At 38.3% G+C, this 15,929-nt stretch overlaps 1 protein-coding gene across 1 annotated transcript in view; it reads left to right on the top strand.

Annotated features, from left to right (window-relative positions):
• LOC150098956 (unconventional myosin-Ib-like) overlaps positions 1 to 15,929 on the top strand; it is a 574,946-nt gene that overhangs the window by 375,730 nt on the left and 183,287 nt on the right. The window contains exon 16 of the mRNA XM_090405778.1: positions 15,447 to 15,551. Within this exon, the coding sequence (XP_090261904.1) occupies positions 15,447 to 15,551 (105 nt within the window). The remainder of the gene's footprint in view (positions 1 to 15,446; positions 15,552 to 15,929) is intronic.

Genomic DNA, 15,929 nt, shown 5'->3' with positions numbered 1-15,929 from the left:
TCTGACTCCAGTAGCCAGATTTCATTAATGCCAACAATCTTAAGTCACACCATATTCAAGAAAGCAATAAACTCAACCTCTTTGTTCCCAATACTCCTAACATTTGTGTATAAGCATGACTAGTTACCACCTGGCTTTTTCTTATACTTATACTTAGTCTGCTTGGCCCTTTTGGACAGCACTCTCTTTTCCCTCCACAAATTAAAAGGTCCAAACCCAAAGCATATATTTTTTAATTTTTAATTTTTTTTATTTTTTTATGGATATTATTATTTCCACCTCTTTGCTAGATACATAACTATACTCAATGCCATTCGTATCATTATCAGGTTTACACATCACATAATGAATATATATTGATATACTTAGCATCAACCCCTCCATTTTTCTTTGAGTAATGCTAGGCATCACAATAAAAGATAGAAGCTAAACACCTGGATAAGAAGCCAAAATCACATCACTGACATCATTCTTCACCATAAGCGACTAAAATGGAAATGGACTGGGCATCTATCCAGAGGAGAAGATGAGCGATGGACCACCATACTAATGAACTGGATTCCAAAAGAATGGAAACGAGGCCAAGGATGTCCTAAAAGAAGGTAAAGTGATGAACTGTCAAATTTTGTTGGGTAAAATTGATCAACCATTGCCAAGAACTGGAGGAGGCCTTCGTCCATCAGTGGACAGAAAATGGCTGAAAAGAAGAATAAGATTGATATACTGTAGTGATTTTGCAATTCATGGAATTTAAAATAAAATTTGGATTTAGAATTCACATGAAACAATATCCATGTACTTTTAGTTTTTGATTTCAATCAGAAACGAAACAAGAAAACTACATTTTTATTTTCAAAACAGTTCAAACTGATATTGATAATTCTGAACTTGATGGATGAAATTTAATAAATGGTATTGTCAATAACAGTAATTTGTTTCAAAAGTGTTTTTTCATGACACTGATGCATAGAAGGAAAATGGCTGCCAAGGCTTCTTTGTTTACCAAGTTTAGCATGAGAGATTTTCAATCATATAGTGTATGTTCTTGGAAGTATTCATTACCAAGAGTGAATAGGTTGTGGCACAAAAGCAAGAGAAGAGAGAGAGAGAGAGAGAGAGAAAGAGTGTGTCGTAAATGTTGTTTCTGTGAGTGGAACAAAAGAGAGTCGTGAAAAGTGGGAAAATAAAGTGATGAATACAATGAAGTAACAACATAAAGAAAGATAGCAAAAGTGTTCCGGTGAATGTAGAAGTAGTAAATGATGATGTGTGGAATGAGAGCATGAAACAAGTGGCTGAAAATAATGTTAGTGATGAAGTGACAGTAAGAAGCGAAATCACACTTACATGGCATCTTTCATGAGGCCAGTTAACTTAACCATGGTTACCATATCCACTCTCCATCTAAGAGGCTGTGAGTTCATTTGTGTTTATCCAAAACATTTACCTTATGTACTGCTGTAACCTGTTGTCTGGTGCGGTATGACTTGGGACGTATTATTATTATCATTATCCCAAGACCTCATGGAATCAAAGACTCATCTAGGAGGTCCTATTATCACACACACATCTCATCATATCATGTCTTAAACACACTCAAACTCCTTCCTGACACCACACTCTCAGGCAAGGTATTCCAATCATTCACAACTCTGCACGAAAAAAACCTGCTTCTCACTCCCCTACTCACACCCTCTTTATACAGTTTACAGGGATGACCTCTGGTTCTCCCCTGATCTCCCACTATTCTCTATAGAACGTCTCCACTATTGATCCTATAACAACCCCTTAATAACTTGCAGGTCTATATCATATCTCCCCTCTTCTTCCTGTCCACCAGACTCTGCAAATTATATCTTCTCAATCTTTCCTCATGCTCAGCATTCCAGACGTCAGAAACTATCTTAGTCAGTCGCCTTTGGACCCTTTCCAACATCTCTTCATCCTTCTGAAAACACAGTGACCAAATCTGGGCACAATAGTCCATGTGTGGCCAAATCAAAGCCTTATACAACGGTACAAGAATCTCCCTGCTTCAACACGTCAGTGTCCTCTGCATCATTCCCAGAAGCCTTTGTGTTGTCTTAACAATTTTGGTGATGTGTCCCCTAAATTTTTTGTCCTTATTTACTATCACCCGCAGATCTCTTATTTCCTTTACCTCCAAATATATTCTCACCAAGAATAAATTCTGCATCCCATCTTTGTTTTCCAAATTTTAAAATCTTACATTTTGCAACATTGAACTCACATCCCCATTATTATTATTATTATTATTATTATTATTCAGGCCTCCATGGAGTCGAAAGACTCATCGTGGGAGGTCCTTCCTAAGAACATAAAGTCTGTCAAGACTCATCGAGAGGAGATCGCCCCATAAGAAACACAAAGTCTATCCTACCACTGCTTAACCTCATTGACCGTTCTCGCTCTCACCACTCCATCAGGCAATGCATTCCACGGTTCAGCCACCCTCCACGCAAAGAAACCACTCCTCACCCTCTTGCTCCCAGTTTCCTTTCGTAACTTCCAGGGATGGTCTCTTGTCATCACTCCTTCCCGCTGTTCAACCAAGTGAAAGAACTTCCCAGTGTCACCCCTGTAACCACCTCTCAACAGTTTAAAAGTCTCAATCATATCACTTCTCCTTCTTCTATCCACCAAACTCTGCAGTCCACATTCCCTCAGCCGATCCTCGTAACTATCCTTGTACAGTCCTAAAACCATCTTTGTCATCCGTCTTTGTATCCTTTCCACAGTTAATTTATCCCCTTCAAATCCTGGAGACCAAATCTGAGAACAATAGTCCAAGTGTGGTCTGATCAGAGACTTATACAATGGAGTGATAACCCTCTTATCTCTGCAGGTCAGTGTCCTTCTCATAATTGCAGCAATCCTCTGTGTTACCTTCACCACCTTTGCAATATGTCCCCTAAATTTCAAGTTTCTATCAACCATCAAACCCAGATCTCTTGTCTCCTCTACTTCCTCCAGCATAACTCCTTCCATAGAGTATGCATCCCATCAATGTTTCCCAAACCTCAAGACCTTAAATTTTGCTGAAGTAAACTGACACCACCACCATTCATTTGCCCATCTATCTAGCTTATTCAAATCCTCTTGCAGGGCTACCACATCTGCACTATTACTAATAATCCTTCCCAGCTTCGCATCATCCGCAAACAACTGAATATCCCCTTGCAATTCACTGGCAATGTCATTGATATAAAGGTTAAACAATATAGGTCCTAGTACTGAGCCCTGTGGGATCCCACCTGTAACCCTCTGCCTCCATAAAACTGCTCCACCGTACACAACTTTCTGATACCTGTCAGACAGCCAATCCTGAATCCAGTTGATCAATCTGACACATCCAGACTCATGTGCTGCAACTTAAATATCAGCTTATCATGTGGCACCCTGTCAAATGCCTTTGCTAAGTCTAAGAAAATTGCAGTATATGCCTTTCCCTCATCTAATGTTCTTCTAACTTTATTATAAAAGGCTAGCATATTGCTAAAACAAGAGCACCCTTTCACAAATCCATGATGTCTCTCACAGATAACATTACCCTCATCTGCCCAATGTGGTATACAGTCCCTCACCACTTTCTCCAAGATCTTAACAACTACTGATGACACACAGACTGGCCTATAATTAGACACTTCCAGTCCGTTACCACCCTTATGCAATGGCACTATCTTACCTTCCTTCCATTCCCTGGGCACCTTTGCCAAAGCCAGACTTTCGTTGAAAAGCCAGGTTAAAGGCACTGTCAGTTCCCTTGCACATTCTCTCAAAACTCATGGTGAAATACCATCCATTTCCAAAGCTTTACTGACATCCAGAGTACTCAGTATCTGAAACACACTCTCCTCCTGTACCTCTAAACCTCGAACCAGCCCTATCCCTCTAGCATTAAAACTGACTCCTCTAGGATGAAATACTCCAATAAAGTATAATAAAATTAGTTTAATCCTTTATCCAAGTGTGAGTAAACAAAGTTTGCACCTGAAAGTAAACTTTCAACTCCAATAAAGTGTTCATTGAACAATTCCACTATGTCCTCTGCATCAGTCACTCTATTCCCATTTTTATCCCACAATATCATTCTTCCACAATCATTTCTCCTCCTACTGGTCACATAGCTAAAAAATTCTCTAGGATTTTCTTTGGATCTTAGGGCCAACCTCCTCTCATATTCCAGTTTCGCTTTCCGTACCACACTAGTCACTCTTCTGGCCTGTGTCTTATATTCTTCATGCATCCTCTCTTCACCTGTCTCCTTATATCTCTTCCATAGCCTCTTTTTTGCATGCAATTCCCGTTTAATATTGTTTGTCATCCACTTCACTCCAAATTGTGTCCTCTTCTTCACTCGTGGTATACAACTAACCATTGCTGCTAACAAATACTCTTTCACAATTTCCCACACACTAATAATATCCCGGCCTTCCAATTCCTCCTTCCATGAAACTTTCCGAAGTTGACGTCTAAGACGACTATTATAATCACCTGCTTTATAATTCCACATAAGTTCCTGTCTCTTTGATACTCATGCATGTCTATTCATTTTCCAAGTCAAAACCATATGGTCACTCTCTCCAACTGGTGGGAGAGATATCATCTCAGTTATTATTAACTCTTCTGATGCTATAACCAAATCTAAAACTCTAGAACCTCTTGTTTCCTCTATTACATGTTGCCTAAGACATTTGTCCCTCAAGAATTCTAGAAATTCCATTCTCCTATTGCTACATGCATCTTCCTCTCTCCAATTTATACTACTATGGTTAAAATCCCCCATAACAATCATTTTTCTTGCACTTGCCAAACTTAGCTGTCTAAACATCTCCTCGTTCCCATCCTCTGTGCTCCTGGGTCTTGCCTAGCTCTACCTCACACCATATGCTCTCAAAATCATTTGTCTCACTTCCTTCCAAAGCCTCCACTCTTAGAGGACATAGTCATCACTTATCATAAGAGTACCCCAACACCACGCTTTCCCCTCCTATCCTGACGAAAAATGCTATACCCAGCAACTTCTATTCCTGTTATTAAATCCTCTTCTGTCAACCACGTCTCAGTGATCCCAATAATTTTTGGTCAGGCTGATGCTATCTGCGCCACCAATTCCTCTCCCTTATTCCGGATATTCCTGGCATTAGTATAAAACATATAAATGCCATTGTTTCTATACCCAGCATTATCCCTTCTAGACTCCACTAGGCTCAGTGTTACCTGACATTGTCTCCCTTCTCCCAAGTATCCATTCCCACAAGAGGCCACCCCTGCTATCATCCTCCCTGGGACACACTGACTCGTTCAGAACAGCAATCTCTCCAGATGCCTACGTCCTTCCTCATTCAAATGTAAGCAGTCTCTCGGATACAATTTCTCTCTTTCCTCAAACGCACTCCAAGCATCCACATATACCAGTCCTCTCTTGTCACACATTCTCGCTATTATGCCATTCAGTATCACCGCTCTTCTGCTCAGTTCATCATTATCATACCTAGGCAATATGCACACTATTTTTCCTCTCTCTGTCTTCTTCCGTACAGCCTCAAGCAAAAATCTCATATTTCTCGCTGCCCGACTTACATTACCACTCAAATCATTTGTTCCTACCATCACAATCATCTCATCCACCCTTTCACCTCTCTTAATTGCCATAGCCATCCTTTCTATTGTTCCTCCTGGCAAACACTCCTCACGCATTCTATCTTGAACACCACGGATCATTGAGTCGCCATACATTATACCTCTTTAATATTGTTTGTCATCCATTTCACTCCAAATTGTGTCCTCTTCTTTCCATTCTTTCTCTCCTATTGTTTCCATTCTCTCCTCTTCTTTCATTCCCATAGGTCTCTCTCATTCCCTCTCCTCTACTGCTATTCTCTCTTCTAGCATTCCCATACCTCTCTCTCCTACTGTTTTCATTCTCCCCTCTTCTAGCACTTACGTACATCTCTCTCAATCCCTCTCTCCTACTTTTTCCATTTTCTCCTCTTCTAGCACTTCCATATTCCTCTCTCATTCCGTCTCTCCTACTGTTTCCATACTCTCCTCTGCTAGCATTCCCATTCCTCTCTCTCATTCCCTCTCTTCTACTGTTTCCATTCTCTCCTCTGCTAGCATTCCCATACCTCTCACTCATTCCCTCTCTTCAGTTTCCTTTCTCTCCTCTTCTAACATTCCCGAATTTCTCTCTCTCCCCGACTCTGATTCGGCTTGCATTTATCTCTTCCATTCTCCTAATCTTATCTTTCATACTTCTGCTCTCATTCAGAATACATTCCACCTACTCTTTCAGCTCATCTATCTCCCTCTGCAGGTCAGTCACTGTTAATCTAAATTCACTCTCCCAAACAAAACCATCTCCCAAACTTTCTCAGTCACTCACGCCTTCCACACTATCAACTATTATTTTCTCATTCATACATATATTTTTTTCATTCTCTCCTATCACGCTACTTGTCCTCCTACATTCATTCCCCATTCCTGGAGGAACAAGGTCGGATATTGATAATTCGACACTTATTTCTTTCCACTGCCTGCATTTTGCACACATACGCTCTCTTTAACAAGCCACATATCTAATTCTCGAGATACATACATGCTGCAAGTACTACATGCCACAAAGTCCCTTATGATATTTCTTATAATTGAGTTCTTAAATGGTGGAGGACTTGGCGATACGCCACTTGCAACTGCAGCTGAATCTGCCATTATTCCTTACTGCCGAGTAGCATAATCGTTAATTATTCATTTAATAAATTCCGTTACATAAATAGAAAAAAAAAAGTACAAACAATTACAAGCAAAACAAAACATTTAAGTACACTAAATAAAATGAAATATAACTAAATACAGTAATGAAAACTTAGCTTTGTTTTGTCTTCCACCGTTATGCATTCGATTCCGACGGTAACCAAAATATATTATTTCGCAATAACAACAAACTTCCAAAAAACAACCACTGAAGTACACTCGTATTCAGAGAAACAATTTAGCACTAAAAAACGTAGAAAAATGGGGAAAAAAGCGGACTATTCACCAATAAAAATCACTTTCTCATGCCTAATCACTCAATTTATTCAAGTCTGCCTGTAAGGCCACAACATCTTCACTACACTTCATGGTTTGTCCCAACTTTGCATCATCTGCAAACAACTGAATATCTCCATCCAAATCTTCACCTAGATCATTAATATACAAGTTAAACAGTAATGGCCCTAAAACAGACCCCTGAGGCACTTCACTAGTGACTTTCCTTTTCCTGGATATCGCACCCCCATACACAACTTGTTGATACCTATCAGATAGCCAGTCTCCAATCCAATGCACTAATCTAATATCCAACCCCATCTGCTCTAGTTTAACTGTCAGCTTATCATGAGGTACTCTATCCAAAGCTTTTGTGAAAATCCAAGTATATTACCATGTATCCTTCTCCTCTGTCCAAGGAAGCAGTCACTATATTGTAATAAGTAAGTAGATTACTAAAACATGACTTCCCTTTAGCAAATCCATGCTGTCCATCAAAGATAATACCATTATTGTTAACCCAACTCTGGAATCTAGTTCTCACAAGCTTCTCCAACAACTTAATCACAACACTTGACACACAGATAGGCCTATAGTTTGATGTTTGAGTTCCATCACCTCCTTTATGGAGTGGCACAATCTTCCACTCCTTAGGAACTTGATCAGGTGCAAGACTCGTATTAAAAAAATATGTCAAGTCAGGTGTCAACTCCCCAGCACATTCCTTCAGAATACGTGGTGATATATTATCAAGTCCCACAGCCTTATTTACATCTAGTTTACTCAACTCCCCAAAAACCTCTTGCTCACTTACAGTCAGTCTCTCCTCCCCATCATCAACTGCTCTCAATCTTTCCATGAAGTCACTTTAATAAGATTGAAAGATCTTTATGAACTGCTCATTAAGTATTTCCACCACACATTCTGCAACAGCTGTCTTTATACCATTTTATACAATCAATGTCATCCTTCCATAATCATTCTTTCTTTTGCTGACTACATATCGAAAGAACTCCCTAGGATTCTTTTTGGCTTCATTAGCTAACTGCTGTTCATACCCCTCTTTAGCTACTCTCACCAACCAAGTCAATCTCCTTGCTTGGTCTTTGTAGACCTCATGAAATTGGTTATTTCTACTTCTCTTATGCTGTCTTCACAATGCCCTTTTTCTCTGTATCACATGCTTAATCTCTTTATTCATCCATTTCACACCCAACTTATTTAACCTTCTCACCCTTGGAATACATTTAGACATTGCATCTACTAGATAGTTTTTGAAAATCCCCCAAGCTGCATTGATCTCTTTTCCAGCTAGCTCCTTAATACATGCTACACCCGCAAGCTGTCTCCCTGAGCTCTTCATAATCACCCCCAACCCTTGTAGTTCCACATATACCCTTTTCTCACAGGGGTCCTCACACTGCTGGCAACCACCTAGGTAATCACCTCATGGTCACTCTCACCAATTGGTGGATGATTTGACACCTCATTTATAATTACATCCTCTGATGAGATGACAAAATGCAAGACCCTTAATCCCTCTGTTACATACTGTCTGAGGTAGTTGTCCCTCAAAAACTCAAGAAACTAATTTTCTTTACTTCCAGTTGCTTTCTCATCATTCCAGTCTATATTGCCATAATTAAAATCACCCATAATGATCACCCTTTTCTTATTTGCTTGGCTAATTTGACAATACATTTCACTATCACCACCATCCACATTACCTGGTCTATAACAACATCCCACCAAGTATGTGATTCCATTCACCTCTATCTTACATACTGCCTCAAATCCACTGGCACTATTTCCGTCTTGCATCTCTACTTTGAATGGACATAACTCTTTCTCTATCATCAATAGCACTCCCCCTCCCTTTTTACCCATTCTATCCTCACAAAACATATCATAACCTTCCATCTCTATTCCTGTCAGGATGTCATCCTCTTCCAACCATGTCTCACTTATTCCGACAATCTTTGGGTGAACAGACTCAATTAGTGCAACCATTTCATCTGCCTTGTTTCTTATACTTGTAGCATTTGTATATAAACACAACAGCTCACTTCTGGATATATAGCTAGTTCCACTGATACCACTCACTCGATGTGATCTCTCCATGCTCGACTGGGGCCATTTCTCTTTCTGCTTCTTTGTTTTAGAACCCTTTTAAATTCCAACTGTTTCCTCTTGATCCCTGGTCATCCCATTCCTTTCCTGCCTACACATGCTCTCACCTCCTCTTGGAGCATCCACCTTTCTCACGCTGTGTACCCCTGTCCACCCTGAGCCTTCCTGTTTTCCTGCTCCTCTTGCACACCCATTCTCTCATAATCTATGCTCATACCATTCACTTCCCCATTCATATCCACTTCTTGAATCTCTCCTGTCTTACTCTCCTGCTCTTCCACATCAACCCCCCTCTCTCAATCTGATTCATTCTCTCCATTCACTTCTCTACCTTCCAGCAGCAGTCTCTCCAAGCGACTCACTTGCTCCCATAAAGCTCACTTCACCCCTCAAACTCATTCAACACATTAACAAACTGTCCTCCCATCTCCTCACACATTTCAGCCAGCATATCATTCATAATCCTTGCTCTCCATTGTGTCATAAAAATGAAAAATAACTACCTAACTATCCTTCATGGGATAAAACAGGAAATAAAGTGACAGGAGAAACAATTGTCGTGATGTACAGAAGACAGGAGAATGAAGGAAAAAGTAAATGGGGAAAGTGCAAATAACTGGAAATAAAGAGAAGGTATTGAGATTCAGTGATAAGAGGTATACTTAAAGAAAAAATGACAAAAGCATGTTTCCCATGTGCAAATATAAAGGTTATCAGTGAAGCTGTAGTGTGTAGAAGGGAGAAGGGAGGAATTGTTTGTTTTGGCAGGAAAAAATGATTGAATGGGGATAAATATGCAGAGAGGATATGAAAGAGTTGAAAGAAGCAAAATGAAAGGTAAGGAAATAAAACTTGTGAGCCTGCTGCCTTGTTATGATAGGACAGAGTTGAAAAGAAGGGCAATGATTGCTAATGGGTGGATGAGAAGGTTGTGCAGAAGGAATTGTGTGTAATTTATAGATGTATGGAGTGAATTTGATAGGCGAAAGGACTTATATAAATACAAAATTGATGATTGAAAATCTCACGTAAAAAGATTTTTTTGTAGTATAATTTTTGCCTATGTGTTACAGGCATCTTCAATACATGTTAAGCTGAAATTAAACAATAACTGACAATTCCAAAAAGTGCAACCTAAGTAGCTGGTGTAAGATAACTAAAAAGGTCAATAAAATTTCCTAACAAAAAAAAAAAAAACTATATATACAATAAAAAGTTAGGAAAGATTAGCTGATTTGTAAAGTACTATCTCCCATAAAGGGGATAGACGTAAACCATCAGATCTGTTTAAGTTAGGAGAGTGGAGTAAAGTTTCACATGTTTTTTTATAAAGCCGTTCTATGAGGAACCGACTTTTGTGAAAGACTCTTGTCTTTTTCCAATGGACTCTATGTCTGGTTAAGATGGCATGTCTGCAAGTCCAGACTGTTCAGGTTTAAGGTACCGAATATAAGACTGGTATTCTTCTAGTCGAATAGAGGTAGATCTTCCTGTTTGACTGAAATAAGATAATCCACAAGAGTAAACAACTGAATATCCTTGTAATCCATTGACAATGTCATTGGTTAAACAATACAGGTCCTCAGTACTGAGCCCTGTGGAACCTCACTTGCATTCTGCATCATTGATATTGCTCCACCATACACAACTCTCTGATACCCATCAGACAGCCAATCCTGAATCCAGTTGACTAACACAACATCTAAACCCATGTGCTGCAACTTAAGTATCAGCTTATCAAGTGGCACCCTGTCAAATGGCTTTGCAAAATCCAAAAAAATGACAGTATATGCCTTCCCCCATCAACTGCTCTTTTCACTTTATATATTATATTTTCCTTATTTGTTTATATTTTATTTATTAGTTATTTAGTTACTTAGTTATTTATATTTTCCTTCTTTAATCCTAGTTGGTCTTGCAGTCTCTTTCCCCCTCCTCCTCAGAGTTTCTTTTACAGTATTAAGAATCCATTGGTTTGTCCAGCTTCTTTATATATCCTGTTCTATAGCTAATTTTCATCTCTATTTTCTCTTTAATTTTATTCTGGAAGTTGTTTTAACTTCAATTTCTTTATAAATAATAAATTACACAATAACCACAGTAATTAACTTTAATGAAATGAAAGTACAGAGATTTCGTACTGAAAATAACAGTACATCATCAGTGTGTAGAAAAAAGCAATTTAAAGGAACCGGATTACAAATACATACAGCAGTCAGTGGTTTACCAATTAAAAACTGTTGTTGCATGCTACAAATTAGTATTAATAAATAATATTATTAAAATAATATTAGACAACTATTTTTGATGGTTACATAAGATAAGAATCTTCCATACTTTTGGGGGGAGAGAGAGAGAGAGTGAGAATTGTTCTGATTCAGATTTGGCCAATGTAAAAGGGCTTCACAACTTTCTTTGAAAAGGCATTCATATTTAAACCTGCATCTGTGGAGAAGTCGAGCTTTATCCCACTGGAGATTGTGTTTAGTGTCAATACTATGTTGTGCCAGACCAGACTTTTGAGGTTTCACGTTATCGATATAATATTGATGTTCTTTAATTCTTTTTTTTCTACAGAACAGCCTGTTTGTCCAAAGTATGTTATACATGGTATCTGGTAAATGCCAGCTAATGATAGAGGTGCCACTTTGTGTTTTGTAGATGGTAACAGATGAGAAATTTGTTGATCGGAAAATATGTGGGAATGAGACGATACTTCTTCAAAATTCTACCAATTGGTTCCAAAATGCTAGAAATATACAGTATTGGAACCCTGCAGTCTGTTGAAAAATCCTGAGGTGTTGGAACATAGGAGTCCATTATCTGCTGGATTTGGTTAGGGTTTGTAGTCATTAAATTCCATTAACTTCTTGATAGTGAGAAGTTTTTGTTGTAAGCTTGAGGGTGAGGAGCACACCTTATGTGCTCTATTAATTAAGGACTTGATAACACCAATTTTTTGAAAGGTGTGATGAGATGACTTTTGATGGAGGTATCTGCCAGTGAAGGTAGGTTTTTGATAAACACTGGTTGATAAATTACTGGAGGCTGTGCGTGTTAGACGGATGTCCAAGAATGGCAAACTTCAAACAAGAATGGCGTGTTAGACGGATGTCCAAGAATGGCAAACTCTTCCACGCAAACATTCACCATGGTGAACTGAATGCGTGGGTGAAGAGTATTGTTTGTTGTAGGAAAGTGGTAAGTTTATTTTCAGAATGAAGCCAAATAGCAAAGACATCATCAACATAACAAAACCAATGAGAGTTTGGGGGATGAATGGATGAGAACAAGGTATCTTCTTGATGGTTCAAAAGATTTCAAAAGCTTAAAGATTTCTATTTCTTTAAGCTTCTGCAAGTTAAACTCTAGTGCTTTTTCTTGTTTCTTCACTGGGATTCTACTCTTTTATTTAATTTTGGCTAGATAATGATCTGAATCACAACAAGCTCCTCTATATGATCCAATGTCCATAATACTTGATGCTGATCTTTTATCTATAAACACATAATCAGTTTGATTAAATACTGTGCCATCTGGGATATCCATGGTTATATCTATTTGGTTTCTACGTGGTTTCTCTCCATTATCATTTATAATATGCATGCAGACTGCCTTTTCCAATTTTTCATTTATATCCAGCCTTAGGTGAAATCCTGAATCATCATTTTCGTGTTATTAGATGATGCTGAATCATACAACCTCTCCAACGTAACCTTTCATTCAGAAGTTTAAAATCTACACTATTCTCTTTAATGTTTGTCTACTATAAATGCTGTCTGTGCGGTTAGCCTAGTGGCTTTTCGCTTCTCAACCATATGCCTGGGGAAGGAGTGTCTTAGGTTCGATTCCTGTCAACAATGTGAGGAGCTCAAGGATCTTCCTCAGCCATAAGTTAGCCGAACTTAGGCGTGGACAGCAGGGTTTTTTCTGCCAGTTTATTTGGTGTTTTTCATCCCACAAACAGGCAAACCGGTCCAAGGATACACACAGATTGCAGTCAGGAATACTGACCCATCCACAGGTCTGATTCTTCAGCCTATGCCGGTTCAGGAGCCCAGATAAAATTTGGGGGGACTAGATGGTACCGTGAACTCCCGTAAAAAGGGGGGGAGGGGGGAATGTTGTATCATCACAAAGAATTTATTTATTTTACTATAAATGCTACTTAAAATTCATGTTTCCTTGATTCTATCCCACTCAAGAAAATTGTATAGTTTCCAAAATTTTGGATTTCTGTTCTCATCTATCTTGTTTCTTGTATTGCCACTAATTTTAATTTGTATTGATGGATTTCTGATATAAGTGCTTTAAGTACTCCTGTCTTATATAATGCTCTTGTAATCCAGCAGTCATTTCTTCAGTCGCAGCCATTTGGTCTAACCAGTTTGAAACATTTTTTTTTTCCAGGTTCCTTAACAAATGGTAATTTTCAGGTAATGGGTTGTTAAGAGTACTTCCTCCCTCATTTCAAATACAGAAATACAGATTTCTGTATTTAAAACTACCCAGAAATAGGATGGCCCAGCTATATCCCAGGGCACTAGGTCTGCATGGTCCATGGTCTTCATTCAATATATTCAAAGCAGTCCCAGCTGGAAACAAGTTCCATGTCAGGTGTTCCTTCCATCTGCCATTCAGAGGGACATGCCTGGTATGTTGTTAGCACCCAGGGTAATGACATTACACAAGAATAATTATGGGTTTTAATTTTACATTCTATCCCTGGAATTATATCATTTTCTGTCAACCAGGTCTCACTGATGCCTATAATTTTTGGGCAAATCAAGGGGATGTTGAAGTGCATGTACACAAATATTTGCCAGAAGTATCAGAAATAAGGGAAGTGTTTTTGGCATTGGCAAGCTTGACTTGCCCAAAAATTATAAGCATCAGTCATTTCTTTCAACCAAGTGAGACTTGGTTGACAGAAAATTGATATAGTTACAAGGATGAATGGAAGTATTATATTTTCAGGAAGGAAAGAGAGAGAATAGGACAGGAAGCAGGGTATTGCTGATGATAGATGAACTACAACCAACACGATTAGAAATTAAAGGGGTTTTTAGGTCTTGGGAAGATAGTTCGTTTGAGGCTGTCTGTTGTGAGGTTGTGGGAATAGGACAAAATATGTTGTTGGTTGCTGCTATAGACCAGCAGGTCAACATGAAGATGTAGATGCTATACATTGGCAAATTAGCAATGAGTGCAGACTGAACATTTATTATGGGAAACTTCAACTATAGGAACATAGACTGAAGGAAGAAAAGAGAACATGGCAAGATGGAAGAGGAATTTATACAGTTAATTATTCCTTAGTTGTTAAGGGATAATTACCTGAAACAACATGTGATAGTGGGGGATAAGAGGTTTGAGAGTGCTTGATCTGGTAATATCGTCAGAGGATATATCCATTACCAAGGTAGATACTCTCCTCTAGTAGGGAGAGTGACCATGAAGATTTGTTCTTTTATGCTAAATGTGGAATTCCCTGTCAAGAAAGGGTTTATGTTGAACTGTAAAGTGAGTACAGAAACACCTTACCCCAGTCCAGTCCTAAAGATACTTTCAGGCACATACTTTGTTTGCTCACACTTGGATAAAGGATTAAAGTAAATTTATTATAGTCTAACCAAGTGAAAAATAAACTTTCAACATCTTTCTCTAAATCCAGAGTAATTTATTAAAAAGATGGCACACCAGTTGGCAACTTCTATAGGTAGAGATGACCTTGGTAATGCTTCTGCCTGGTATCTCCACTTGGGCCTGGCTCCCACCGAAGAGACCTCAATAAAGGTCGAAACTAGTCTGGGTAGTGGCCCTTCCCTTAATGCATAACATTAGACATATCCACAAGGAGATGTGTTTTGCATTATGGGAGATACTGAGATAGGAGTGATGTTAGCTTGCTCCACCTTTGCAACGGGTTTCCTGGTGTTGTACCACCTTACCCCAGTCCTGAAGATACATTCAGGTACAAACTTTGTTTGCTCACACTTGGATAAAGGATTAAACTAAATTTATTATCATGAATTTAATGTGTAGTATGAATCCACTGCATTAATATTTTTTGACTCCATGGAGGCCTGAATAATAATAATCAATAAATAAATGAGTCTAGATATAACAGAGAATTAATTCATTGCCAATATTTCTAGCATTATATTTAGTTATACATAAGTACATATTTCATTGTTTATATTGAAAGTCTTATAGCCACTGAGTGACATTCACTCTTTCTTTTTTTTTTACTTTCTTTGCAGTATAATAACTTTGAGCAATTTATAATTAATTACTGCAATGAAAAGTTGCAACATATTCTGACAGAAGTTACCTTGAAACAAGAACAAGAAGAGTACATAAGGGAGGTAAGACTTAATCATTGATAATCATATTATTAATAATATAATTACATTCAAAAGCATAATAAAGTGTTTAGAAACTTCAAGGATGTTCAGCATCTCTTCATCAAACTAATAAAGCATTATCCGAAAATGCTAATGCATCATTACTTGATGTAGTTAGTGTACTAAACATTGAGTTTCATAAATTTCTGAAAAATGGTGACAGTTATTTATGTAAAGGGAAAGGGATCGTTAATGGTAGAATTCACTCATTATTGATTTTTTTTTTTTTTGCCTAGTGACCATGAGAGTAATATCTGAAACATTTGGAAGGTGATAAAGTAACTTGAAAAGAATGATGCCATTTGTTTCAAATTTGTGTTCTCAGATTGATTTGTTTGT

The sequence above is a fragment of the Typopeltis vanoorti genome, chromosome 15 (genome assembly GCF_054136105.1).
Source record: "Typopeltis vanoorti isolate ZY-2024b chromosome 15, IOZ_Tvanoo_1.0, whole genome shotgun sequence".
In the NCBI taxonomy this organism is placed as follows: domain Eukaryota; kingdom Metazoa; phylum Arthropoda; class Arachnida; order Uropygi; family Thelyphonidae; genus Typopeltis; species Typopeltis vanoorti.
This window is presented reverse-complemented; position numbering and strand designations above follow the sequence as displayed.